The sequence below is a fragment of the Halichoerus grypus genome, chromosome 8 (assembly GCF_964656455.1).
Source record: "Halichoerus grypus chromosome 8, mHalGry1.hap1.1, whole genome shotgun sequence".
Lineage (NCBI taxonomy): Eukaryota > Metazoa > Chordata > Mammalia > Carnivora > Phocidae > Halichoerus > Halichoerus grypus.
In genome coordinates this window covers 42,671,289-42,697,613 of record NC_135719.1, presented here as the reverse complement: position 1 = coordinate 42,697,613, position 26,325 = coordinate 42,671,289, and the positions used below count along the sequence as shown (strand labels likewise).

Genomic DNA, 26,325 nt, shown 5'->3' with positions numbered 1-26,325 from the left:
ACTTAATTCGTTTTATAACTGGAAGTTTGTACCTATTTTGCCCATTCTTCCCACCCACCTCCCCTGACAAGACATTTAAAAATCCAGCTTCTGGGGCACTTGGGTGGCTCAGTCGGTTAAGCTTCTGACTCTTGATTTCGTCTCAGGTCATGATCTCAGGGTCATGAGATCGAGCTCCATATCGGGCTCCCTGCTCAGCGGGGAGTCTGCTTCTCTCCTTCTCCCTCTCCCTCTGCCCCTCTCCCTGCTTGTGCACTCTCTCTCTCAAATAAATAAATGAACCTCTGAAAATCCAGCTTCTGTCTGCCTTTCTTTTATCTTTATTTCTGTTCTCATATTATACTTTAGTAGTACACAACTTTTAAGATGTCACCAAATTCATGTTTGTGTTGACTCAACTTGGCAACTGTTTCCTTTGTCTGACATGGGGCTTCTGTGGATCTATGTAGGCTGTTAGCTACAAAGCCCTAGGGAGCACTTTTGGAACTGTACTGTCATTGGCCCATGCCTGGCATGCCTTCCATATTGTCCCTTTTCCTAATTGTTCTTTTTTTTTTTTTTAAAGATTTTATTTATTTATTTGACAGAGAGAGAGCAAGAGAGCACAAGCAGGGGGAGTGGCAGGCAGAGGGAGAAGCAGACTCCCCACTGAGCAGGGAGCCCGATGCAGGGCTCGATCCCAGGACCCTGGCATCATGACCTGAGCTGAAGGCAGCCACTTAACTGACTGAGCCACCCAGGCACCCCCTTAATTGTTCTTTAAAACCCAACTTAAGCTTTACTTCTAAGATGGCTATTCTTATTTCTCAAGACAGTTAATCACTTCTTCATTGGCCCTTTTATATGTATTTGATATAATATTTCAACGCTTCCGTTAGAGTTATTTGTGCATAAGAACTATCTTATTCATCTTTCATTGCTAGTACATAACACAATTCCTAATATATAGTCAGTGATTAGTAAATATTTTAGTTCAACCATTTCTAGGTTTTATTTTTTATAATACGCATGTAATTTCTGTAAATTATGACAAGCATGTAAATCAGATTTCAATATGTCAGGAACTAGAGACAACCGCCCCCCCGCCCCCAAATCAAGCTTCTTTAGAGTTGATGACAAGTAAAAAAAAAAAAAAAATCAGTATCTTCTCTATAAGGTTGGTGTTAATGAGTTAACTGGTATATTTGAGGTGAGGGGAAATACATAGGTGGTTGATGACTCACTGCTTTTCATGGACAGGTGTAATCAAAGAATCTTGAAGATTGATTTCAATGCAGACTATGTTGTAAAGAGCTTTCCAGTTTTCATTCTGAAGCATTAATACCATTTAGTGAATAGTTACTAGAACGAGTACTTGTATGTTATCGTGATGGTATGGAACTTTTCTTAGCCACATTACTAATAATACATTATTTCACAGTTAACTTCTGAGATGTGAGAGTAAATTTGGTTTGTCAGAAACCAGGCTTTTGTGATGGCATTCATCACTCTAATATAATATAGTGGGTTTTTACTGTTTAAACAGTTTAGGTGTTATTGGGAAGCATGTATGGAAAGCGGCAAATGTACCTTCTTATTATACTATAGTGGTTAAGAACATGGGATCTCTGCTCCACCACCTCCTAGCTGTATGAACTCGGAGCAATTTTCTCCATCAGTTACTTCATCTGAAGTTATTCTGTTGTCCCTAGTCTCCCTATCTTACTACTTCATAAATTTCAAGAATGTTTTTGAATATCAGCTGTGTAAAAGACATTGAGCAGAGGTTTGGTGATGAAGAGGTACACAGAACAGTGTATCATACACCATTTTACACTTAAGGTACTTATAGATAAAACTTTAAGGGAATACGTAAAAGGTTCTTTCTGGCTCAGGTAGGAAAGGATTTATTGATGAGATGGCATTTGATTGGGCTTGGGAGAGCAGGCAAAGTGGGAACCTGGGCATTTCAGGTTCAGGAATCAAGTCGGGGGAAGGGGGTAGTTTAAGGAACATATGTTGAATGGTAATGGGATTTAGAGCAACTGGAGTACAAGAAAGATAGAAGGAAAATGATGGGGTGTATTTAATAGGAAGCACACTGTGGAGGACCTTGAATTCTAAGCAAGTGAATTTGGCTTTTTTTCCTATTAAGTAGAAAGGTTTGAAGGTTGTTTTATGGAGAAATGTGATATAAGGGCATTTTTGCAGTAAAAAAATGTAGTGACAATATGAGCTGATTGTCCATCGGCAGGATGACCCATTGGAAAACTATTTTAATAACCCAGGTAAAAGGAAAATGTTGGCTTGACTTAGGATGGTGATGGTTAATTGAAAGCAGAGTGGGTGGAAGAGATGTTAAGGTGGAGTTTTAACTGACAGAGAAAATATGAGACTCTGGGAAACTTCTGGTAATTTGGACCATTCTATCCACTAAGTACAGTAACGAAATCTGTATGATATTGAAACATCTTTTAAAAATCAAGAATATCTGGAGCGTCTGGGTCGCTCAGTCAGTTAAATGCCTTCAGCTCAGGTCATGATCCTGGGGTCCTGGGATCAAGCCCCGCATTGGGCTCCTTGCTCATTGGGGAGCCTGTTCCTCCCTCTCCCTCTGCCCCTCCCCCCCGCTCGTGCTCTCTCTCTCATTCTATCTCAAATAAATAAAATCTTTTTTAAGAATCAAGAATATAAAAAAATTAGTAAAATAGGAATTAGAGGGTTAAGGCCTGAGAGAATATGGAAATCTAGAGAGATGAGCCAAGCATTCCAGTCTGCTTTGCACTGGAAGTATATTCTGATCTAGGAGAGGTAGCTAAGGTAGCTGTGATTTTTATTGGCCCTTTAATTAGTGGGGGGGAAAGTTGGAGTCTTAGGCCCACCAAGAATGAGGATTAGATAAACCAGTTCTTCTAAAGATTAAAGATAGTATTCATGTCATCTGGGTACCCTAGAAAACCTTAAACCTTGAATGTGGATTAAGATGGTCCCAGACTGTTAATGTACCCAGGCACTTGACACAAACAAATAAAAATCTCTTCTAGGAAAAGAACATTAAGGCCTCAAACTACTTCCCCAAATTATTTTTTTAATTAAAACATAACAACTTGGGACTCCAGATATTAGAATTGTCAGAACTGGATCAAATGGGTATACCATCAACAGGGAACTAGAAAGTATGAGCTATCTTAAAGATATGAGAAAGATTTTTTTCTTTTATTATTAATTTATTTTTAGTTTATTGTGTTTTATTTTTTCAGTTCATAATTCCATTTCTTTATGTGCAGCTCATATGGGTATGGAACCAGTGTCAAATTAAACACTGAAAGCAGCTATTGAAATAAGTCAAGTGTAAGTGTTGACACCGCTTGTTAAGAGGCACGATCTGGTTCCAGCAAGGTTAGGAAAACAACTCGAAAAAGACAGAATTTCTATAACTAAACAAAATAAGCAAAATTAACTCAGTGAATTAATTTAACAGCATATTGGACAAAACTAAAGAGAGTCTTAGTGTACTAGAAGATCAGACCAAACTACTGTCTAAATTAAGTACATACACCAAAAGATGGAAAATGCAGAAGAGAAGTTAAGAAATGTGGAGGATATAGGGGGCGCCTGGGTGGCTCAGATGGTTAACAGCATCTGCCTGCAGCTCAGGTCATGATCCCAGGGTCCTGGGATCGAGCCCCACGTCGGGCTCCCTGCTCAGCGGGGAGCCTGCTTCTCCCTCTCCCTCTGCCTCTTCCCTGCTCATGCTTGCTCTCTCTCTCTGTATCTCTCTGTCTCAAATGAATAAATAAAATCTTTAAAAAAAAAAAAAAAAAAAAAAAAAAAGAAATGTGGAGGATATAATGAAAAGATCTTACTGAGTTTTAGGAGAGAATGAGCCAAAGGTAGTATTTGAAGATATAATGGCTGATAATTTTCCAGTTTGGTGAGAGAAAAAAATGCCACAGAATTTAAGAAGCCTAATAGTTCCCATGCATAATAAATACTGTTTCATTGATTCTAAGATATTTTATTGTGCTTAAAATTTGAATGCTTCTTTCAACTGATGGCAGCTTGTAGTCCAACAAGATTGATAGACTGACCTATGTGAAAATTTTCCCATTTCACTTTCTGGTAAGATCATGAAATTTCAGGTCCAAAGCATTTTAGATTTCATGAAATACGGTAAAAAGAAATCCACATTTTTTTTTTTGAAATCCACGTTTTAAAACATCATAGTACAACTACAGAAACAACAGCAAAAATAGACAATCATGAAAGCTAGATACAAGGATGATTACTTTCAAAGAGTAAAAATTTGTGTATGTATAATGTACATAGAGAAAAAATATATAGAAAGTGTATATTTATATATTCTTTTTAGAGAACAGCTGACTTAACAGCAACAGTGGAAGTGATAGTAAGACGATATCTCAGTAGGTTGAAAGACAAATGCCAATTTAGAATACTGGGTTCAGGGGCACCTGGGTGGCTCAGTCGTTAAGCATCTGCCTTTGGCTCAGGTCATGATCCCGGGGTCCTGGAATAGAGCCCTGCATCAGGCTCCCTGCTCAGCGGGAAGCCTGCTACTCCTTCTCCCACTCCCCCTGCTTGTGTTCCTTCTCTCCCTTTGTCTCTCTGTCAAATAAATCTTAAAAAAAAAAAAAAGAATACTGTGTTATGGAAAATGTTTTCATAAACAATACCATCTTTTAATTAGTATAAACGCCTTTATGTTGTGACTAACCTTTGTATTCCTTTAAGTCAACATTTTAAGTTCTATCAATGTTGTCAAAGTGTCAAATATTCATAATGTTATTTAAGCAACTATTTTAATATTAAGGGGGAAATCGTGGAATGCAGTCTAAGTTGTGCTTATAAGGAAAGTAATGAACTAAGCTTTCATCTTAAGTCTCAAGTAATGAATTAGACATGTCACAATAGAAAACGAGCAACAAAGTAAATTCAGAGAAATTACAAGAAGAAATAACAGAGCGCAGAATTTAATAAAACAGAAAAGAAACACAGTAGAGTGGCTTAAGGAGCCAAAAGATTTTAAAGACAGATTAACATTGATACCCAGGTGAGATTAATCAAGAAAAAAGGCACAAATAACTAATACCAGGAATGAAAAAGAATGTCACTTTGAATCCTGCAGATATTTTAAAAAAACTTCTGAGGTATTGTGGATAACTGTGTCAAAATTTGAAATTTTAAACGAAATGGATAAGTTCTTAGAAATTTGCAATTTATTGAAATGGATGAGAAATAAATAGAAAACCTATATGAGCTGTCACTATAAAGTGAAAGTTTCTGTAAAGAAAAGTCTAAGTCCAGATGGATATACTGGAAAGTTCTACCAACACTTAATGAGATAATAACTCCAACCTTATATTCTCTAACCTTGGATTCTTTCAGAAAACAAAGTGAGGATCCCCCATCTTCATAAGGCTGTCACAGCTTTGATTCCAAAACCCAACTGAAACATTACTTGTTAGTTTCTCTCACTTACATAGGTGCAAAAAATAAAACCCACAATATTTGCAAATTATATATAGTTCAGCAGTACATAAAAAGGATAATAACCCAGCCTGGACAACTCTGATTTATCCCAGGAATCCTAGGTTTGTTTAACCTGGAACAGTTCAATATGGTCACTTGAACAAATTTTAATGAGAAAAACATTTCAATAGAGAGGAGCTGTTCCTAAACATCAGTCATCATTCATGATTTTAAAAAGAAGGCCTTAGGAAAATAGGCACAAAAGGGAAGTATATTCATCTAGTAAATCTGTAAAAACACCTATAGGAGATATCATAGTTCATGCTGAAATGTTGAAAAAATTTCCCTTTTAGATAGAGTTCAAGACACAGATATCTGTTATTTTCACTTCTGTCCAACATAATACTGAGGATGATCCTAGCCAGTAGTATAAAGTATCATAGCTGTAAGGGAGATGATAAACAATTAATATTCACTGATGATATGAATTGTGTACTTAGGAAATCCAAAGGAATCTACAGATAAGTTAATTTAGAAAGACTGTAAAAATGTTTTTTCTGTTCATATTTACACACATATCTTTGACCCAGTAATTCCACTTCCAGGTATATACCTAGTAGAAAGAAATATGCACATCTAAATTGAAAGTCATAAGCATGCTCATAGCATTATTTATAAAAGCTCCAACCTACGAACAACCCTATAATTATGGTTATAATTATGGTATATTTCTGTAATAACTTCAGCAACAAAAAATAAATTAGAGCTGCAAGTGACTACATAGATGAATCTTAAAAACCATCATATTGAGTGATAGGAAGGCCTCTAAATATTTTATGTCCTATATGATTTTGTTTATATGCAATTCAAAAACAGGCAAAACTAAGCCATATTGTTTAAGGATGCATATTTAGGTGGTAAAACTATAAAGAAAAATAGGATAGTGATTATATCTCAGGGGAAGAGGAGTTTGTTACTGAGAAGGGATGTTGGAGTGTTTCTGAAGCACTAGCTGTATTCTAGTTCTTGTCCTAGGTTGATTATGCACAGGTGTTTGCTTTATAACAATTTGTAAGCTGCCCATTGATGTGTATGCACTTTTCTAGAATTGTGTTATATCACAATAAAAATAACTTTAAAACACATTTGTACACAGAGGAAAAGGAACAACCTTAAAAGGGAAAGATCTGGTTTGTTTTCTGGATTGTTTTAGGTTTAATAGTGTCTTTGGTTACCAGAAGTACATCAACATTTTGCCAAGACAGTTTCCTCACTGCCTTCCTGGGCTCTAGTATCACATCCGTCCTAAACTTTGACCATGTCAACTCATTTTATCAACCTCCACTACCTTTCTGGTTCCTACCACATCAAAGCTGTACCATCAGACTTTTGAAAACCTTCCATACCTTCACTCTATTCTGTATGTCTGTACTTATTTCTCTACACTCTCTCAGGATGCCCTTGACTATTCAGGCCCCAATCTTCTCAAGAGCTGTATTTCATACAAATTCAGAGAGCATCAGTAATATTTCATTCTGGGGTTGTACTCACAGACGTCATGTACAATCCTGTATCATATGCAACTCATCTGATCCCCCTAGGATCACCTTAATCTCTGAATTCTTTTTTTTAAAGATTTTTATTTATTTATTTGAGAGAGAGAATGAGAGAGAGCACATGAGAGGGGGGAGGGTCAGAGGGAGAAGCAGACTCCCTGCTGAGCAGGGAGCCCGATGCGGGACTCGATCCTGGGACTCCAGGATCATGACCTGAGCTGAAGGCAGTTGCTTAACCAATTGAGCCACCCAGGCGCCCCTAATCTCTGAATTCTTAACACATTTACTGGTAAGTCATTTTAACTTCTTGAAGTTAGTTGCTATTTTCTATACTTAACTAACATTCTTCTCCTACCTTTTGTACACTTAGCATGTCATATTGAAATAGTTGTCCATCTCTTTCCCTCACAGCCGTTAACACTGCCACTGACCAGCACAATTCCCACATGTAGTTCCCTCCCACATGAGGGAACTGTGTAAAAATGGATATTAAATATATACTGTCTTGTATTTTGATTCCTTATTCTTAGTTTTAATGTAGCTAGATTTTAAATATACTTTTTGGTTTATAGGCTCTCAACATTTATGACTTAAGGACTTCTGTTAAATATATTGAGACATCGTTATCAAAATAATAAAATAATATCATTTTTAAATATTTTGTATGTATTTTTCATATTTCTCTTTAGTTGGACTCAGATCCACTATTGCGTGAAACAAGTTTCATTTTACTTACTAAGTTGTGCTGCTTCTGTGTAGCAGGAGGAAAAGACCATTGAGCAGAGCAGAGGGTGTAGACATTTCCCTTGCATGCACATATTTGGACAGAGGGCACAGAAGCCACTGTCTTCGTTTTCTTTGAAGTAAAATAATCATTTTAGAAAATAATATTGGTTCTTGTCATTTTGGGGGCCATAGATCTTTTGAGAAAATAATAAAAGCTTTGAAGCTTTTCCTCAGGTTGGGGGGTGCGGAGAAATGCACATGTGTAAATAAGTTATAAAGGTTTGGATACTGTGATGTTTTTGAAGATTCAGAAGCTTTAGGTTAGAAGAATTTGGTAAATTGAAATAACCCTAATCAAGCCAGGGAACGTGGACAACTACCTGTGAGGGAATAGTCATTAGTTTCTTCTTAAAATGTTTGGCATAGTTTCAGATCTACCTTAAAAGTTTGTATGAGAATAAAATTTATTTCTCAGAAAAGCCTTTTGATTAGCAAAATGTTGATAATGGTTAAAGCTGGATGAAGGGTATGTGGGAGTTCAATTTACTGTTCTTTTGACTTTAGTATATTTAAATTTTTTTGTAATGGGGTGGGAGCCTTTTGGGAAGATGACATAGATTATTGTGTTTCTGTTACAATTGTGCTAGTTCAGGCCTAGAAGGAGTTATCTTACATCTGTTTCACTGAGGTTCATTTCTTAATATATTTGCTTTCGTCGTGGCTCAGAACAAAAAGGATAAAGTATGAAGGAACAAATGGCAGAAAGTTTTTCAGAAATTATGCAGTAAGATAAAGAATGAAACCTTGCCATTTGCAACAACATGGATAGAGCTAGAGAGTATAAATGAGTCGGAGAAAGATAGATCATATGATTTCATTCATATGTGGAATTTAAGAAACAAAACAAAAGGAGCAAAGGGAAAAAGAGAGCGAGAGAGGCAAACCAAGAAATAGACTCTTAACTATAGAGGACAAACTGGTGGTTACCAGGGGGGAGGTGGGTAGGGGGTTGGGTTAAATAGGTGATGGGGATTAAGGAGTACCTGTGTTGTGATGAGCACTGGGTGTTGTATGGAAGTGTTAAACCACTATATTGTATACCTGAAACTAATACTACACTGTATGTTAACTGGAACTTAAATAAAAACTTCAAAAAGTTATGTAATAACGGGATGGCTGGCTCAGTCAGTAGAACATGCGACTCTGGATCTCAGGGTCGTGAGTTCAAGCCCCATGTTGGGTGTAGAGACTATTTAAAAATGCCGTCTTTTAAAAAATAAATAAATAAATAAAATTTTGTGCTGCAACTTGTTTAGTAGCTTCTTTGTCAAGTGGTCTTTTGCTCAGCAGTAAGCAAGCTCAGGATCATGCGTTGTTGTTTTTTTTTTTTAAATTAGGTTGATTTTCTCATAGGAGAAAAGTCTTACAATCTCAGAAAGTATTTTAAAAAAAATACATGACCAGGGGCACCTGGGTGGCTCAGTGGGTTAAGCATCTGCCTTTGGCTCAGGTCATGATCCCAGGGTCCTGGGATGGAGCTCTGCGTCAGGCTCCCTGCTCAGCGGGGAACCTGCTTCTCCCTCTGCTTCCCCTGCCCCGTCCTCTCTCTCTCTCAAATAAATAAAATCTTTAAAAAAAAAAAAAAATACATGACCAGTATGTTTATTTAGCTATAAACCACATATAATACATTAATATTAAAATGAGAACTAAACTTACTTTTTAGATTAGCATAAAAAACCACAAAACTTTTAAAACAAGTTCTTATAGACATCTCTCTTCTTATGAGGGCCAAAAGTCTTCCTTAGAAGAAAGATTTTCTATCCCTAAGTCCTTACTTTTCTATCCATAAGTTTTAGTTCTCTGGAATTCTGAACTTTACCTGGTAGAGGTTCATATGTGTACCAGTCATTTTACATTCTGACTTTAGTCCTTCTTTTGAGAGAATACCATTAAAAACCACATTCTACTTGAAGAGCCCTTTTTAGATTTAAATTTTTATCAAAGTAACAGGTTTTTAAAAGTCTAATAGTTTTAAGGGTTTTAAATGAAAACTGTTGCTCCAGATCTTCGGTTTTAGTTAGTCTCATTCCCTAGAAGAGAGAACTGTTGGCTTTACTATTTCTTAATAGCGTGCTTATACTACTATACTGCATCTACTGGCTTCTTCCTATGAAATAGGAGGATTAAGCTTTGAAACTAATGTTTATATGTGGGAAAGCCTTCTTTCCTAGTGTATTTTTTACTCTGTGGTTCAGTTGTACCGTTCTAAGACTCCTTTTTCGTACTCAATCTATTATTTTTGCTTTTCATAAATATGATCACAGTTTTTATTCATCATATGATTTAAACAAGCTGTTCCTTTGCTCCTTTGACATTTTTGCCCAAGTATACTTCTTCTAAAAGTAGAAAAATTACACCATTAGAAGCAGGTTAATAGGACCCAAAGAATAGTTGAAATCGCAATTCCTGGAAGAGATGTTGGGAGTCACAGACCTTTTTTTAGTGCTTTATCAGAACTATAATTAAGGTATAGGATAATTGTGACTGTTTTGTCGCCTTTTGAAATTGAAGTCTGGTACCCATAAAATGCCACACGAGAATATTGAAACAAAATAAAAGTGTGTGTACATGCATGTTATACATGGACATATATAGTGTATTTTTATTCGTTTTCATGTATGTGTGTGTTTTTGTTCCCTCTTAGACTATAGCATTAGATAATTGACTTGTTACAAATACATAATGGGAACATTAAAAACCTATAAGGATTGAACCTGAACAGCCTCGGAATATACAGTAGAAAAGCACACTATATAACTTTATATTAGCTTAACCTTTTTGCTTTTCTGATTCTGTTGTGAAAATTAGTACTTCTTCAACAGTGGTCTTTTTATGAAGTGTGAAGATGTAGAGGCTTTTAAGATAAACTCCTAATGGCAAAATTAAATATTGAAGTGGCAAACAATGATGCCACCATCATTCAGAAAGAAACATAGCCAGCTATGTACCCTACCAGCCATGTCTCCTATCCCCACAATCACACACAGTTCTTAGGCCGTAACTGTTAGTGCCTTAAAATTTAATTAAAATTGTTTGGTATATTTCTGTCCAGAAGTCAAGTAAAATGAGAAATTAAGATCTAGATATTCTGGAAAGTTGGCTAATTAAGTGCCAATTTGCTTAACCATATTTCGGTAAACATGCTAAATGAACAGAAAACCTTAGAGAAGAGGATTTAAAATCTCTACTGAGAAACCTCTCCAATTGCCCTTCTAACTATCTTAATCTAGAGACGTCTAGGCCATGTGATAGATGAGGTGGGGTTACTCTAATTCTACCCTTCCCTGACTGAGGAAAGACTGCACTAAGGGAAAAACCACACTGCTATTATTTCTGTTTTCATCAAACGAATAGTTTTCTCAAAAGGGGGTGGGTGGCAAGAGTTGCAGGAAAGGAGGGAAGCAATGTCGTAGAATAAGCTTTGCAGCTATTTAGTAAAGTCATAGAAGCAGAGAGAATTGTGTCTTAACTGAGTAAACTAGATACCTGAACAGCAGTGCTTCACACTGAATCAATCTCTTAATTTTGGCCTGTTTCGCATGAGGGAGGATGTAACTAAAGGACTTTTCAAATCGTGAACAAGTAAACAAAGTATGGGAGTTAAGAATCCACCCATATTCTTGAGCATAGTTGTCCTTAATAAAACTATCATAATTAGAAAGAAAAAGCTTCTTTGTTCTCTTAAGGAAATTAAAATAAACATAGACTGTGAGATGAGGGATCAAAGATGAATTGATAAAACAACAGAACAAGATAAAAAGGAAGCTGATGAAACTAAGAGGAAAAAAGGGACAGGTAATCCCACACAACTTAAACCACATTGGCAACAGCAAGAAACAGAGCAGGTACTATGGAAAATAGAGACATATAAGACAGGAAAAGGACAAAGAAGGAATTAGCAAATGGTAGACACAGAGGACAAATTAATAAAGACTGGGTACAAATCCAGTAGGGCATAGTCTTAATAACTAAAAAGGATCTTGAAGTGATTGAGACCTGAATGGCATTTTGAAAGAGAAAGTTTGAGGGGCGCCTGGGTGGCTCAGTCGTTAAGCGTCGCCTTCGGCTCAGGTCATGATCCCAGGATCCTGGGATTGAGCCCCACGTCGGGCTCCCTGCTCGGCAGGAAGCCTGCTTCTCCTTCTCCCCCTCCCCCTGCTTGTTTTCCTGCTCTTGCTCTCTCTCTCTCTCTGTCAAATAAATAAATAAATAAATCTTAAAAAAAAAAGAAAGTTTGAATGCTAAGATAAAGCCTACAGAACTACTGAATTTCAAGAATGAAGAAAACAAAATTATAAATATGCCAATTGAAAAAGGATTTGAATTATAAGATGAGAAAAATTATTTTGACCACAGACTTCAATAACAACAGGTACCAGAAGGAAATGGGTGTTGTCAGTATAAAGAATACTGGGGCGGGGGGGCACATTTTGGCCAAAGTAAGCATTTGAATTATGTCTGAGTAATTAGGTAATCAGGTTAAGGAACAAAAAAAGTTTTTACCATTCTTGAAAGGAAAGCTATATAATGTAAAAACAATGTATATGATTAGTGAAACAATTACATAAAATGATAATCCGGGTGCCTGGGTGGCTCAGCCCTTAAGTGCTTGCCTTCTGCTCAGGTCATGATCCCAGGGTCCTGGGATCGAGCCCCACATCAGACTCCCTGCTTGGTGGGGAGCCTGCTTCTCCCTCACACTCCCCTTGCTTGTGTTCCCTCTTTTGCTGTCTCTCTCTCCATCAAATAAATAAATAAAATCTTTAAAAAAAAAGATAAATCAACTAGGAAAAGCTCCAGGGATTTCCACCAAAACTGGAGGGTTAAGTGTAGGGTCATGTAACATAAGGATGCCCAACATATTTAAAGTCGACAACTTAAGAAAGACTTTAAGTACTGATTTTAAGTGTTTAGTGAAAATAAATTAGATTTCAGTATTTCCAAATAACTATTACAGTCATTGGTAGACCATGTAATTAATAAAAACAAAACAGAATTTTAAAATGTTAAATTTCTTATAAAATGGAACTTAATAAAAGAAAAAGATTTCTAGGCCCATTATGTCCGACAGTATGAGTGGATTCTTAAACTCCCCATTCTGTTTACCTGTGCAGTATTTGAAAGTTCTCCGAAGTCTTCTAGAGTGTCTCAAAAAGTTGATAAACCCGTTACAGTCTGAAATACGCCTAAAGCAAAGGAATTCAGATTTGTTACTGTGGATTATCTTTAAGAAGTTACTCTAATTCGGTTCCTCTTTTAAAAAAAAATGATTATAATAAGATTCTTCTAGATACTGGGGCTACAGCAATAATAAGATAGTCCTCATGGGGTTTACACCCCAGTAGAGAAAACATAAATGATTACGGAGTTGATCATGTGATTAAGTGTTGTGCAAGAGCACAAAAGTACCATGAGAAGGTTATACAGGGAACCTTACCTAATTTGGGGGCCGCAGTGGGGAGGAACTGAGCGTTAAGCTGAGACCTAAAGGTAGGAGGAAGTGTTTGGGGTAGTTGAAACACCCTTCAGCAAATGGTTAGCCGTTTAGATTAAAATGAAGTAGAATCCCAGGATGCCTGGGCCTCTGGGTTGAGTGGCTGCCTTTGGTTCCCATCGGTTCCCATCCTGATCCTGGGGTCCTGGGATTGGGTCCTGCATCAGGCTCCTTTCCTTGCTCAGCAGGGAGCCTGCTTCTCCCTCTGCCTGCCGCTCCCCCTGCTTGTGTGCTCCCTCTCTCTCTCTCACTTTCACAAATAAATAAATAAAATCTTTAAAAAAAAATGAAATGGAATCCCAACTTTATTCCTTATTACACAAAAATAATTCCCTTGTGAATCAACAGTTTTAATGGAAAACAGTTTAAGCCTAAATAAATCATGGATGAATTTTTATAATCTTTAGGTAATGAGATCTTGTAAAGCTTGATATGAAATCCAGAACTCAAAACAGGGTTGCATGATCAGTGTGCCTACATGAAAATTAAATGTGAGAGTTAAACATCATTAAACAAGGTTGAGGGCAAACTAGAAACTGAGGGGAAGAAAGTAGTCCATGAGAAGGGCTACCCTTTCTGTTGACATACTGAGCTCATAAATTAATAGTAAGATCTTCACAGAAAAATGTGTTCAGCCTCAGTAACAAAGAAATGCAAGTTAAGTCTAGATATTTTCCCCCAATCAGATGGGCCAAGATTTTCATTTAGAATTATTTATATGTGGAACATTTAAATGTCCCTTAGTATAAGGCTAGTTAGGTAAATTACAGTACATACCTACAGTGGAATATTATGCAGTGATGAAAACTTATGTTCATTGACAAAGATATCTTAACATATTGTTTACTGAAGGTTATAAATCTGGAATAAATACTATTTACATGAAATTATAGACACATGTCTTTTTGTCTGTATATGCATAGAATGGTGTCTAGAATGATCACCAGAGTATTAGGAGTTACTAATTTCATGTCAAATTTGGATGGCAGAAGTATTGTCTCTTCTTATGAGCATGAATATTTTTTCTAAAAACGAGGTGTTTAGTTTCTTTACCTGTTCATATTTAGTAGCTTCATATGCTTTCTACTTTTTTTTTTTTTAAAGATTTTATTTATTTATTTGACAGAGAGATACAGATCGAGAGAGGGAACACAAGCAGGGGGAGTGGGAGAGGGAGAAGCAGGCTTCCTGCTCAGCTGAGGCGGAGCTCGATCCCAGGACCCTGGGATCATGACCTGAGCAGACGCTTAATGACTGAGCCACCCAGGCGCCCCTGCTTTCTACTTTTCAAATAAAACTTGACATCTTAGGTTTTCTGAGAGATAATTAGGAGGAAAGCATTTGATTTTCTGCTCTATATAATTTGATTAGCTGAATCATCAGTGACAACTTTAACTTTATATGAGTTCCCCTTTTATAATGTGTTGACATTTTGATTAATAATTTGATCATTTCATTGAAACATTCTGTAGTTATTTATAAATAGATATTTGTTAATCTTGGGAGAGTAATGTGATTTGTTCTCATTTGAGTGATTTTCCTAGAGATACAGTAAGTGCTTTGACACAAAACCTGAACAAGACCTGCATTAAAAATAATTGGAAATCTCCTTTGAGTATCACTTATTCTTTAAGTTGAGAACCTCTTTTTTGTATGTAAAGAACAAACATATTTTATGAAAAGCTAAGTATATAGATTATTTGATATAAAAACATTTTTAAGATACACTTTTTTTGTTTCCTCCTTCCTCCCCTTTGCTAGTAAATTAAAAATTATTTTTAAAAAAAATTTAGAAATGAAATCTGTTTTGTAGAATGAGACATGTAAGTGATTTGTGGGATAAGATATGCTTTGTAGGTAGTTTACTTGCTAATATATTTAAGCTGGTGTAACTAAAATTATTAATAAAGTCATTTCTTTAAAATATTAGCCTAGCCTTTTAAAATACTATTAGTCTTCATTAAAGTACCACTAGAGATAGTACAACTTGCATTCTTAAATTTTAGTTGTAGTACTGTTAAAATACTAATAGCTTAACTTCCCAGGATAAAAACGAAGTAAAAAATACCAAAATAGCAACAAAAACTTAATCTGCTTTACACACACACACACACACGCATGCACCTCTATTTTGCTATAGTTTGTAGCCATACACCTCCTTTCCTCTGAGCCAAAAAGGTTATGATCTGGGTTTATTTTAATTCAGTTCATTGCTGTTCCCTATAGAAAATCAGGTTTTTGGAGAGCTCTAACAGTGTGCTATTGCTGGGCTCTCATCCTTTCTGTTTAAATAATGCAGGTACTTTGATGGAAACCTGGAGAAGCTCTTTGCTGAGTGTCATGTAATTAATCCAAGTAAAAAGTCTCGAACACGCCAGATGAATACAAGGTCATCAGCACAGGATATGCCTTGTCAGATCTGCTACTTGAACTACCCTAACTCGGTGAGTATCTGGTAGTTTAAGGCTAGCACTAACTCTCTGTTTCAGAGGGTAAATCAACTTAAATTATTTAAACCGAGGAGGATCTGGGAGTCTGGGATTGTATTGTAGTAAAACAGTAACCTATCAGAATATTAAGGATAAAGGAAAGGAAGAGAAAGAATAGAGCTTGTTCTTTCCCCTTCCTCCCCTGTTTGCTTTTTAAAGCAGCAACTTGTCATTAAACACCTAAATCTATTCTGAGTTTATTTTACTATCATGGGAGAATTGTTTAATAGGTGGGCAGTGAGTAGAATTATTTTTTATCCAAAATAAGATAGATTTAAAACTAACATTTTAAAATAAATACCCAAAACACTAATAAAATGTCTTTAATAGTATTTTACTAGGGAGCTTTCAAGATTTTTCATAACAGAAGAGTTTCACTTATACAGATCCATTCTGATGGAAATTCTTAAATATAGCAAGTGGTAACAGTTGGAGCAGACACTGGGACCAGTTAATTGAGTGAAAGTATCCCCCTTAAAACCCACTGAATATAGACAATTTATTTTGGTGTGTCTAGTAAAGAATTTTAGGCTTAAACATAATCTTCCTATGAAGGCCTTACTTTAGTAACTACAAGAAAATACTATTTGTGGCATAAATGTATTTAGTCACTTGGAATTCACCTCTTTAAGATATTTCAAGATATCTAAGAAATAACTTAATTCTAACTATCTTATTCATATTCTCTGCTTTAATAGTTAAGCAGCTCTTTCTAATAGTTACTATATACAAAGTCTTTGTCACCAGTATTTTGACACATTGAAGTTTTTTCATTGTTTTTTTAGAAGTTTATATATGTATCTCTGTAGAGGCCCATTTGAAGGGAACTAATTTGCTCACATCCAAGTGCTTAGAAAAGAGGTTTTAAAAGAAAATTAAGTACTCTTGGAGAAATAGAACAATGAGTTAAAATAACTTTGTAGGTAAAGTGTTGAGTTGCATTTCCAAATTCTCAAATTTTAATTATAGCTCTGATGCGAACTATTTGGCTTTGTGTAATTATTAAATCTCACTGGGTCTGAGTTATTTTTATCTTTCAAATGAGTTAAGATATTCTTTCAAATCTCTACTATTCTGAGAATTGTATAATTTCCCTCCTTTAAATCACAGTCTTGAGTATTTAAAAAAAAAACAATCAACGTTACTTAATATTAAAAATAATTCATGTTTTGACCATTTTATTGTCTGTCTTTAACAAATTCTGTTTGCCAGGTGACATTTGTATAGTTCATAAAAGTTTCTGTGAGGTAATACTGAGACCCAAGGAATTTGTCCCAGATTATACAGGGTTTCCTTATTCCCTGGCATTTCTCCTCCTGCTCTATTATAACCAGCTCCTCCCTCGTTTAAATCTTAAATGTAATTTGAGTACTGAAGCTAGCTGCTTACAAATATCCCCTATAACTTTCTCAGTGCCCTTGGTATTGTCTAATAGTCTTAACAAATTAGAATTAAAAATCAAGACTGGAGATTTGCATTGTAAATTTTACTTGCACTTATAACTGATGATAGAGAACCTACTATTCATTTATTCATTTATTCAATGCACCAGGCACTATTTAAAGTGTTAGAAACACAGTGGAGAATAAAGGCATAATGCCTGCTTCAGATAATTTACAGGTTAGCTGGGTAGATAAGTAAAATGACATATTCAGAAAGAAAAGTAAGCACTTGAATAGGGCATGATACTGTGGGAACACGTTGGAGAGAGACACCTAACCCAGTGTTAGATCGGGGAGAATTTCCCACAGAAATTGACCTGTGAAATAACCTCTGAAAGTGTGATAGTCACGTGAACCAGGAAAATAAAGCAATACAGAAGCCAGAGGAAGAGACTGTACCTCCAAGAATGGTAAAAACATTGCAAAAAACTTCAAAGAATTGAAAAGTGAATTTGGAATTAACAACATGAAGTTTACCAATGCTATTGGAAAGTTAATTTAAGTAGTATGGTAAGATGAGAAAAACCACACTGCATGGGCTGAAGAATCATTGACTTGAAGACGGGAAAGGAAATGGAGGCACTAAAGATGAACAAATTGCTCTTTAAAGGAAGTTAGGCTATGTAAATGACAGGACAAGAAAGCAAACAGCAACATGGGTTGGAAAGTAAGTTAAAGAGTTATGGAAACTATGCCAAGTGTTATGAAAAATATAGTGTGATAAAACTAGGACTTCTTTTCTCATGGTTTTTAGACTAATATAGAAAGATAATTTTAACCTCTTCAGTTTTGCAAGTAAATGTCACCTGAGACGCCATGAAAGCTTTAATTGGATGAGTGATTTTTTTTTTTTTTTACCTCTGTTGTACAATTCCCATGTTTCAATTTCCATCACTCTCTTCAAACACTGATACTTGCCTTTTATTAATGTATATCTTCAATACCTTTATCCTTCCAGAAAGCAACTTTAGCTTTATACAGTGCCACATGCAAACAAGTTTAGCACTTTGGGGTTAACTGTTGTGGGTGATCTCTTCTTTAAAAAACAATTTCCTGAGACTTTGGGGCACTTTTAAAGTTCATAAATTCCCCAATACATTGGCCTCAACACAAGGGTTTCTTAGCCCTGGCAACAGTCATTCACTTTATAATAATGTTGTTTTGAATTAAAGCATAAGATCTAGCTTTGCTAACACCCTCACTCTACTAGGGAATATAGGTTGGGCTGTGATATCTCATTTTTATGAAGTAAATAATTTGTATATTCTAAGAATCAGATATGTTACATAAAGGCAACTTTGACGATTGTGAGGATAATCCACCCTCCCATCCCTCACCCCTTGGGCACCTCTGAATCTTTGTGCTGGGAATCTAAGTCTGAACGTATATTCCTTTTTAACCCATTCCATTTTTCGGATGAGGGAACTGATGCCCTGATTATTCAGTTTTTGTAAACAAAATGGCTTTAACTTTAGAGATTATATGAGCAACTTCTGATGGAGGAAAGATATTTCTTAATGTTCTTACTGCTGTTTGACATTAGTTGCTGTGTATGTAAAATGGCAGGGATAAATGAACCCTTTAAGAGTGTTTATTCTTTCAGTTCTTTTTTTAAAGGACCATTAATTTCTGTTTTAGGTAATATTTTGTGTATTTTTAGTGTATTCTGTGTCTGATTTATTTATGAATAAGTTTGTTGATAAGTAATCCTATCCCTTGAGTCACGGACCCAAGTAGGTAAGCACAAGGTAGTAAGGGAACAAGTATGTGAAAGGAGGAGGAGGGAAAGGGAAATGGAACCAGAAGGTGATACCCAGATATGTCCACGATAATGACACCACTCTTGAGCACAATAAATGTGTTTATACCACAGGTTAGTTTTTGCTTTATCTTTAGACATGAGTGTGTGATTTATTTTTCTAATTTATCTTGTTTGGTATTGTTATCTAATTAGAAGAATTATTGAAAAAGAGGCCTTTAAAGAATAAAAAGCTTTGTTTTTTTCTTATAATGATCGTTGGTCCAGAAGTTCCCAAAGGTGGAGATGTTACTTGAAATGATCACTTGGTAACCATTGTGACCTCTGGTCTCTCAATCTCAAGGATTCTTTTTTTTTTTTTTATTAAAGATTTTATTTATTCATTTGAGACACAGAGATACAGAGAGTGAGAGAGAGAGCATGAGCAGGGGGAGAGGCAGAGGGAGAGAGAGAAGCGGGCTTCCCGCTGAGCCAGGAGCCCGATGTGGGGCTTGAGCCCCGGACCCTGGGATCATGACCTGAGCCAAAGGCAGACACTTAACCATCTGAGCCACCCAGGCGCCCAATCTCAAGGATTCTTATTTGAAAAAAACAAAACAAAACAAAGCACATGAGGAGGATACATATGTATTTTTAAGTCATGAATAAAACATTTTAGAATTATTGATCTTTTACACTGCTATTATTGTCCTTTACAGAATGCTCCTTCTCATAGCCTTGAAAATCAGATGCTCTCCATTAGTGATCTGACAACAAGTTAGTGCCAGATCTCCTTTACCAATGGGGAGTATTGAGAATAGATTCTTTTGTTTCCTAGATTTTTTTTTTAATGGATGAGAATATTGATTTCCAAAATACTTACCTTCACTTGTTCTGTGAATGAGTTAGAATCCTTGTCAATCTGAATAGCACCACATTTTAAGCTGGGTAAATATTTTCCATGTCATTTGATCCATAAGGCTAGTCTCAGGATTTTGATACATTTTTTCCATATCTGCTTCTGGGCATTCTGTATATAGTTGTTGTGCTATTGTATAGAATTTTGTATCCTAACTATTTGTATCTGAATGTCATAAGCAATATCAGAAATTTCATGAGCATTTTTCAAATAACAGCTAGTTAGAAAATGGAATGGAATAAAAAGTACCACTTAATGTGGGCCACAAAAAGAATAAAAGAGCTAGAAATAAACTTGGCAAGAAATGTGAAAGATCTATTATGAAGAAAACTTTAAATACTAAAGGAGATAAAAAGATGACTTGAGTATTTGGAGAGAGAGAATAATAGTAAAATATTGAAAAAGAAGACTAGATTGACGGGGGTAAGGAGGAACTAGTCCTACCAAATACAAGAATAATTAGCGCAGTGGAACAAGATAGAGTTAAATATGTGTGAGGGGAATTTGGTGTATTGTAGAAGGGTGCATTTCAAATAAGGTGATTTCAGTAAATGGTATTGGAACAACTTGGTTGCCACCTGGAGTAGAATCTTAAATTCCTTCCTAACTCTTTATATTAAAGTTAATTTAGAAGCCGGAAATTTTAAAACTAATACACTTTGCTACATACAAGTAGAGAGCTTCTTTATGGCAACAAAATGTGAGCATTCAGATTTAAAACAGAAAATATTTTCTATGCTTATAAATGGCCAGTTTTCTAAATAGGTAACAATCCCCACTAAATCACTAAGGAAAAATATAAACCCAGTGGAAAAATGGGCAAAGTAGGTGAAGAGAGTGCACAGAAAAAGAAATACATAGTCTTAAATCTTCTTTCAGATGTTTAAACTTCACTCATAAAATAAATTAAAATCAAAACTAATGAAGTTACTTCATTTTCACCTGTTAGATTGGCAAAGATCAAGGAGTTTTGATAATATACTATGTTGACAGGGTTGTTGGGAAACCAGGTTCTCTTGAACAGTATAAACTGCTACAACCTCTTTGAATGAAGCTTGATAATCTATTAAAGTGTAAATGTAAAAGTAAAGTGTATTTAATAATCTATTAAAATGTAGGGTGCCTGGGTGGCTCAGTTGGTTAAGCGATTGCCTTCGGCTCAGGTCATGATCCTGGAGTCCCTGGATCGAGTCCCGCATCAGGCTCCCTGCTCGGCAGGGAGTCTGCTTCTCCCTCTGACCCTCCCCCCCTCTCATGTGCTCTCTCTCATTCTCTCTCTCTCAAATAAATAAATAAAATCTTTTAAAAAAAATAATAATCTATTAAAATGTAAATGTAAATATAATGTCACTTGTACAAGTTAGTCCCAAGATTCATTTGCATGATCACAATGATGTATATATAGCCAGTGCAGTAGCATAGTGGAAGAAAAAAACATAGTCTAAATGTCCATTAATGGTGGATTGTTTAAATAAATTATGGTACCTTCACACAGACTGTATAAAGGGGTGGACCCCTGTGTACTAATGTAGAACCACGTGAGAAATCTATTAAATAAGATGAGAGTGTGTGCTACTCTTGCTGTGTGTACCTGTGTATGTTAGAACGTGTCTGGCAGAATATGTAAGATATTGAAATAGCGATTACTTTCCTGAAGTAGAGGACAAGGATGGGGATAAGGGAGACTTATTTTTCAGGGGCATCTGGGTGGCTCAGTTGGTTAAGTGTCTGCCTTTGGCTCAGGTTACGATCCCAGGGTCCTGGGATCAAGCCCTGCATCAAGCTCCCTGCTCCGTGGGGAACCTGCTTAACCCTCTCCCTCTGCCGTTCCCACTGCTTGTGCTCTCACTCTCTCTGTCAAATAAAATCTTTAAAAAAAAAATAAATTTAAAAAATGGGAGACTTATTTTTCAACATAAACTCATACTATTAAATAATTGTTTTTAACCATGAGCCTGTATTACCTATTCATTTAAAAATAATTTAGAGTAAATATTGTAAAATATTCTTAGTTGAAACTGGTGACCATTATTTGTATATTATAGGATATAATATACTTCATTTAACTATCCATCAAATTAGTAGTATTTCAAATCATGTAAGTAATATAAGATTAGAACAAATGTTACTATTATTCTTAGCTATCTGAATAAATCTTTTGGTTTCCATAAGATTTTATTGATTAGGTAAGCTACATTCTGTGCAACTCAGAAGTCTGTATTTGTGTGACATTTTTTTTTGTGTGTGTGTGACATTTTTTAATACAGCTTTGAGATATAATTCACATATGATACAGTTCACTTACTTAAAGTGGTTTTTAGTATAGTCACAGAGTTGTACAGTCATTACCACAGTAAATTTTAGAACATTTTCATAACCCCAAAAAGAAACCTCGTCTCCTCTTAGAGTCGCTACGGACCCTTACCCCGCAAGCCACTCAATCCGAGGCAACCACTAATCGACTTTCTCTATGAATTTGCCTATTCTCTGGACCTTTCATATACATGGAAATCAAACAATATGTGGTCTTTTGTGGCTGGCTTCTTTCATTTAGCATAATGTTTTCAAGGCTTACCTGCATTATAGTATATATCAATACTTCAGTCCTTTTTATGCCTGAATACTATTCTTTTATATGGATATTCCACATTTTGTTTATCCATTCTTCAGTCAGTGGACATTTAGGTTGTGTCCACTTTGGGGTTAGTATGGATAATAGTGCTGTGAATATTTGTATACAAGTTTTTGTGTGGAGCTATGTTTTCATTTCTTTTGGGTATATACCTAGGACCGGAATTGCTGGATCATGAGTAACTCTATGTTTAATTGTTTGAGAAACTGCCAGTGTTTTCCAAAGCACCTGTACTATTTTACATTCCCATCAGCAGTGTATGAGGGTTCTAATTTCTCCACATCCTTACCAACACTTGTTATTATCTTTTTGAATATAGCTGTCCTAGTGAGTGTGAAGTCCTGTCTCATTGTGGTTTTGATTTACATTTCTCTAAGTAAGGATTTTTAGCATCTTTTCATATGCTTATTGGTACATAACATATTCTTATATTTAATACGAACTTGTCTGCCTTTCCTAAAAATTACAAATATCTACTGTAGATGCATTTCTCATTAATTAGGTATTTTATGTTAAATGTATTTGCATGTCTAAGTTTCACCACCAAGAAGTTTATTTTAGGAGCCCAACTAGTCTTGTCAAATTAGACATTTTAGCCACTTTGAGAAATGTGACCTAATTAATAAGAGACTTACTGAGTCACTATGTATAGTGATTTTTCTGATAATGTCTTTTAAAAGTCCATGTATTATTTTTGTTGCAGTATTTCACTGGCCTTGAATGTGGACATAAGTTTTGTATGCAGTGCTGGAGCGAATATTTAACTACCAAAATAATGGAGGAAGGCATGGGACAGGTAAAGATGCCAATTTGATTTTTAGTTTTTGTTGAATTTCCTTCAGTGTTTAGACCTTTGCAGAAATATAAACAGGTGAAGCATTGTCAGTTATGAATTGCATGGGGAACTTTTTTCTATATTAAGACTAAAAGATAATTAAGGCTTTTTTTCTATTTACAATGTGGCAGTCCAGTTAAAGATACAATTCAGGTAATGTTTCTCAGCAGCATTAGGATGTGTATATAGGCTAAACTTGTTGAACAGTTTTGTCAGGTGTCTTGCTTGTGCCTTTCAAGTTTTATATTGACAAACCAATTATTCAGGTCAGCAGTTCTAGTTACCTTATGATGATAAACACACACATACATTTCCTTTAATAGAAAGGGAACGATTAAGATTCTATAAATGTTAAGGTATTCTCAACCTACCGAAGTGCCTGGCGATGGTAAGCATTCAGTAAATATTTGTTGAATGAAGACATAGTTTAAATTTCAATCTTTTTCAGACTATTTCGTGTCCTGCTCATGGTTGTGATATCTTAGTGGATGACAACACAGTTATGTAAGTATTTTTGATAGATTATGCATGTTGAATATTGGGTAGTTGGTTAAACCAAATTAATTTTTGCTCAAATCTCAGAGGAGGTGGAAATTTTAGTTGGAAGAGACTTTCTAATCTACATTCCTTCGTTGTACAAAAGCTCATTTCTAACTTATTAGTTAAATGTCCAGATACTATTCTTGTAAACATATGGCAAAATACTGGGCAATATATGATAGCTAGATTTTAGTAAACCTTGGAAGTGGAGAATAGGATATGTTGGTATGTCAGTTGAGGTCCTATGGGAAGCAGATGCCAAGATAGAGTTAAAAGGGAAGGAGATTGTTGTGGGATAGTATCTGTGCAGGTTAAAGAGAAAGGAGTAGATACATTTTGATTCAGGTATGACACCTGTTAAAAGAGACAAGGAAGTAGGAAGAGACTCTGACTATGGGGCAGCTGTAAGTCTCTGGCAGCCCTGTAGGGAACTCCACTTTAGATTGCCTATAGACGAATGCCTCAGGAAGCAGAAATGGCTGGGCCGTAATTCCCTTCCAGGCTCCGTCATTCACTAGGAGGTACCCAGGGGGAATGGGGCCTCATTTGGAACACTGCTCCCAAAGGCACTACATCTGGAAGTTGTTGGCTAACTGCTCCTGAGAAAGGTTCTCTTATGAAGGGAGAAAGTAAGTTGAAGAAACAAGCATAGATTTTAGTCCTGAACCTGTGGTTGATATCCTGGGTTGTTTAATTCTTGAATCAGTGCTGTTTCATAGCCTCAGGCTACCTAATTGACTTCACCTAGGAAGATAAACAGATTGAGGGCCTGAACTATCTGCAAACAGATTATGTAGTTAGTACTGGATAATTGCCTATACAGAAAGGTTTGTCTGTGTTTAAGCACTGGGATTTGAAGGTAATAAAAGTAAAAACAGCCATGGACTTTAATGAGCAAATTTCCTAAGCTACCTAATAGAGCCTTAAATTGACTTAACCAGTACAGTTTATATAGCTCACTGATTCCAATTTATTAACCTCAACCTACTTTGGTTTACTAAAACGTATTTACTATTGCTTGTTGTTAGCTCTATGTTAATACTGTTTCTATCTTTCAGTGAACCTTTTTTCCATTATTGTTTTAAGCTAGCAGAAATAAGTTATGTATCATCCTGAAGTACCACCATCCTTCCAGTTGTCTATATCTTATCCCTTGATACTTTGATTCCTTGTGTTCTTTCATCAATACATCAGTTTCATCAGTACATTTCATCAGCACAGGTCACTGTATCATTTTATCCATACGCAAACACTTACTTGGAAGCATAAGATAGATTTCCTTCTCCCAAGGGGTTCATAATACTAAAATGCAGAGTTTAAACTTTATATATAGAGGCATGTATAAAGTACAGTTAGAAAGAAGCAAATTATTCCACCTGAAGAGTTGTTTTTTTTTTTAAGATTTTATTTAGCTAGTTGAGAGTGAGCAAGAGAGAGAAAAGGAGCAGGGAGAGGGGCAGAGGGAGAAGGAGAAGCAGACTCCCGACTAATTGGGGAGCCCAATGCATCGGGCTCTATCCCAGGACTCCGGGCTCCATCCTGGACCTCCAGGATCATGACAGCCAAAGGCAGATGCTTAACCGACTGAGCCACCCAGGTGCCCCTCCACCTGAAGAGTCTAAGGAGTAATATAAATGGGGTAAAAATTTGGATCAAGGGAGTGGAGGGTAACACTGCTTAAAGAATACCAATATTTTTAAAATATTTCATGAGCTTTTCTCTATTAAGTATTCTGTGGTGGCTAGAGTAGAGTGTAGCAGGATATTAGAGATGAGGATAAAAGGACCTTGACAGTTTGAGTTTCATCATAGAAGGTTTAAGACTGTTAAAATAAGATTTATATTTTAAGAAATACAATGTATTTGGCTGGGGTCGGGGACGCCTGACTGGCTTAGTCAGAAGAGCATGTGACTCTTGATGGGGTCAAGCCCCATGTTGGGTATACAGATTACTAAAAATAAATAAGCTTTAAAAAAAAAATACAACTTTGGTATAGTGGAGGATAGTGTAGAGTGGGGAGGCATTTGGATTAGGGAGATGTGGCTATGAATTTATGAAAATGAATGAAATTTTTTTTTGCGGGGAATGGAGTAAATATTTTCAACACATAAAATGAATGTGGCTAATATCATAAGGGCTCTTACAAATCAAGAAGAGGATAATCCTATGGAAAGCAGTTCACGATGAAAGAAGTTTGAAGGGCGCCTGGGTGGCTCAGTCGGTTAAGCAGCTGCCTTCGGCTCAGGTTATGATCCCAGGGTCCTGGGATTGAGTTCCACATCCTGCTCCTTGCTCAGCAAGGAGTCTGCTTCTCCCTCTCCCTCTGCTGCTCCCCCTGCTTGTGCGTGTGCCTGCCTCTCTCTCTCTCTCTCTCTCTCTCTCTCTCACAAATAAGTAAAATCTTAAAAAAGAAAAGAAAAAT

At 36.0% G+C, this 26,325-nt stretch overlaps 1 protein-coding gene across 1 annotated transcript in view; it reads left to right on the top strand.

The window, feature by feature from the left end:
• The window catches only part of ARIH1 (ariadne RBR E3 ubiquitin protein ligase 1), a 120,990-nt gene that overhangs the window by 56,841 nt on the left and 37,824 nt on the right, over positions 1-26,325 (top strand). Inside the window, exons 3-5 of the mRNA XM_036104739.2 lie at positions 15,608-15,752; positions 23,232-23,324; positions 23,812-23,867. Of these exons, the coding sequence (XP_035960632.2) occupies positions 15,608-15,752; positions 23,232-23,324; positions 23,812-23,867 (294 nt within the window). The remainder of the gene's footprint in view (positions 1-15,607; positions 15,753-23,231; positions 23,325-23,811; positions 23,868-26,325) is intronic.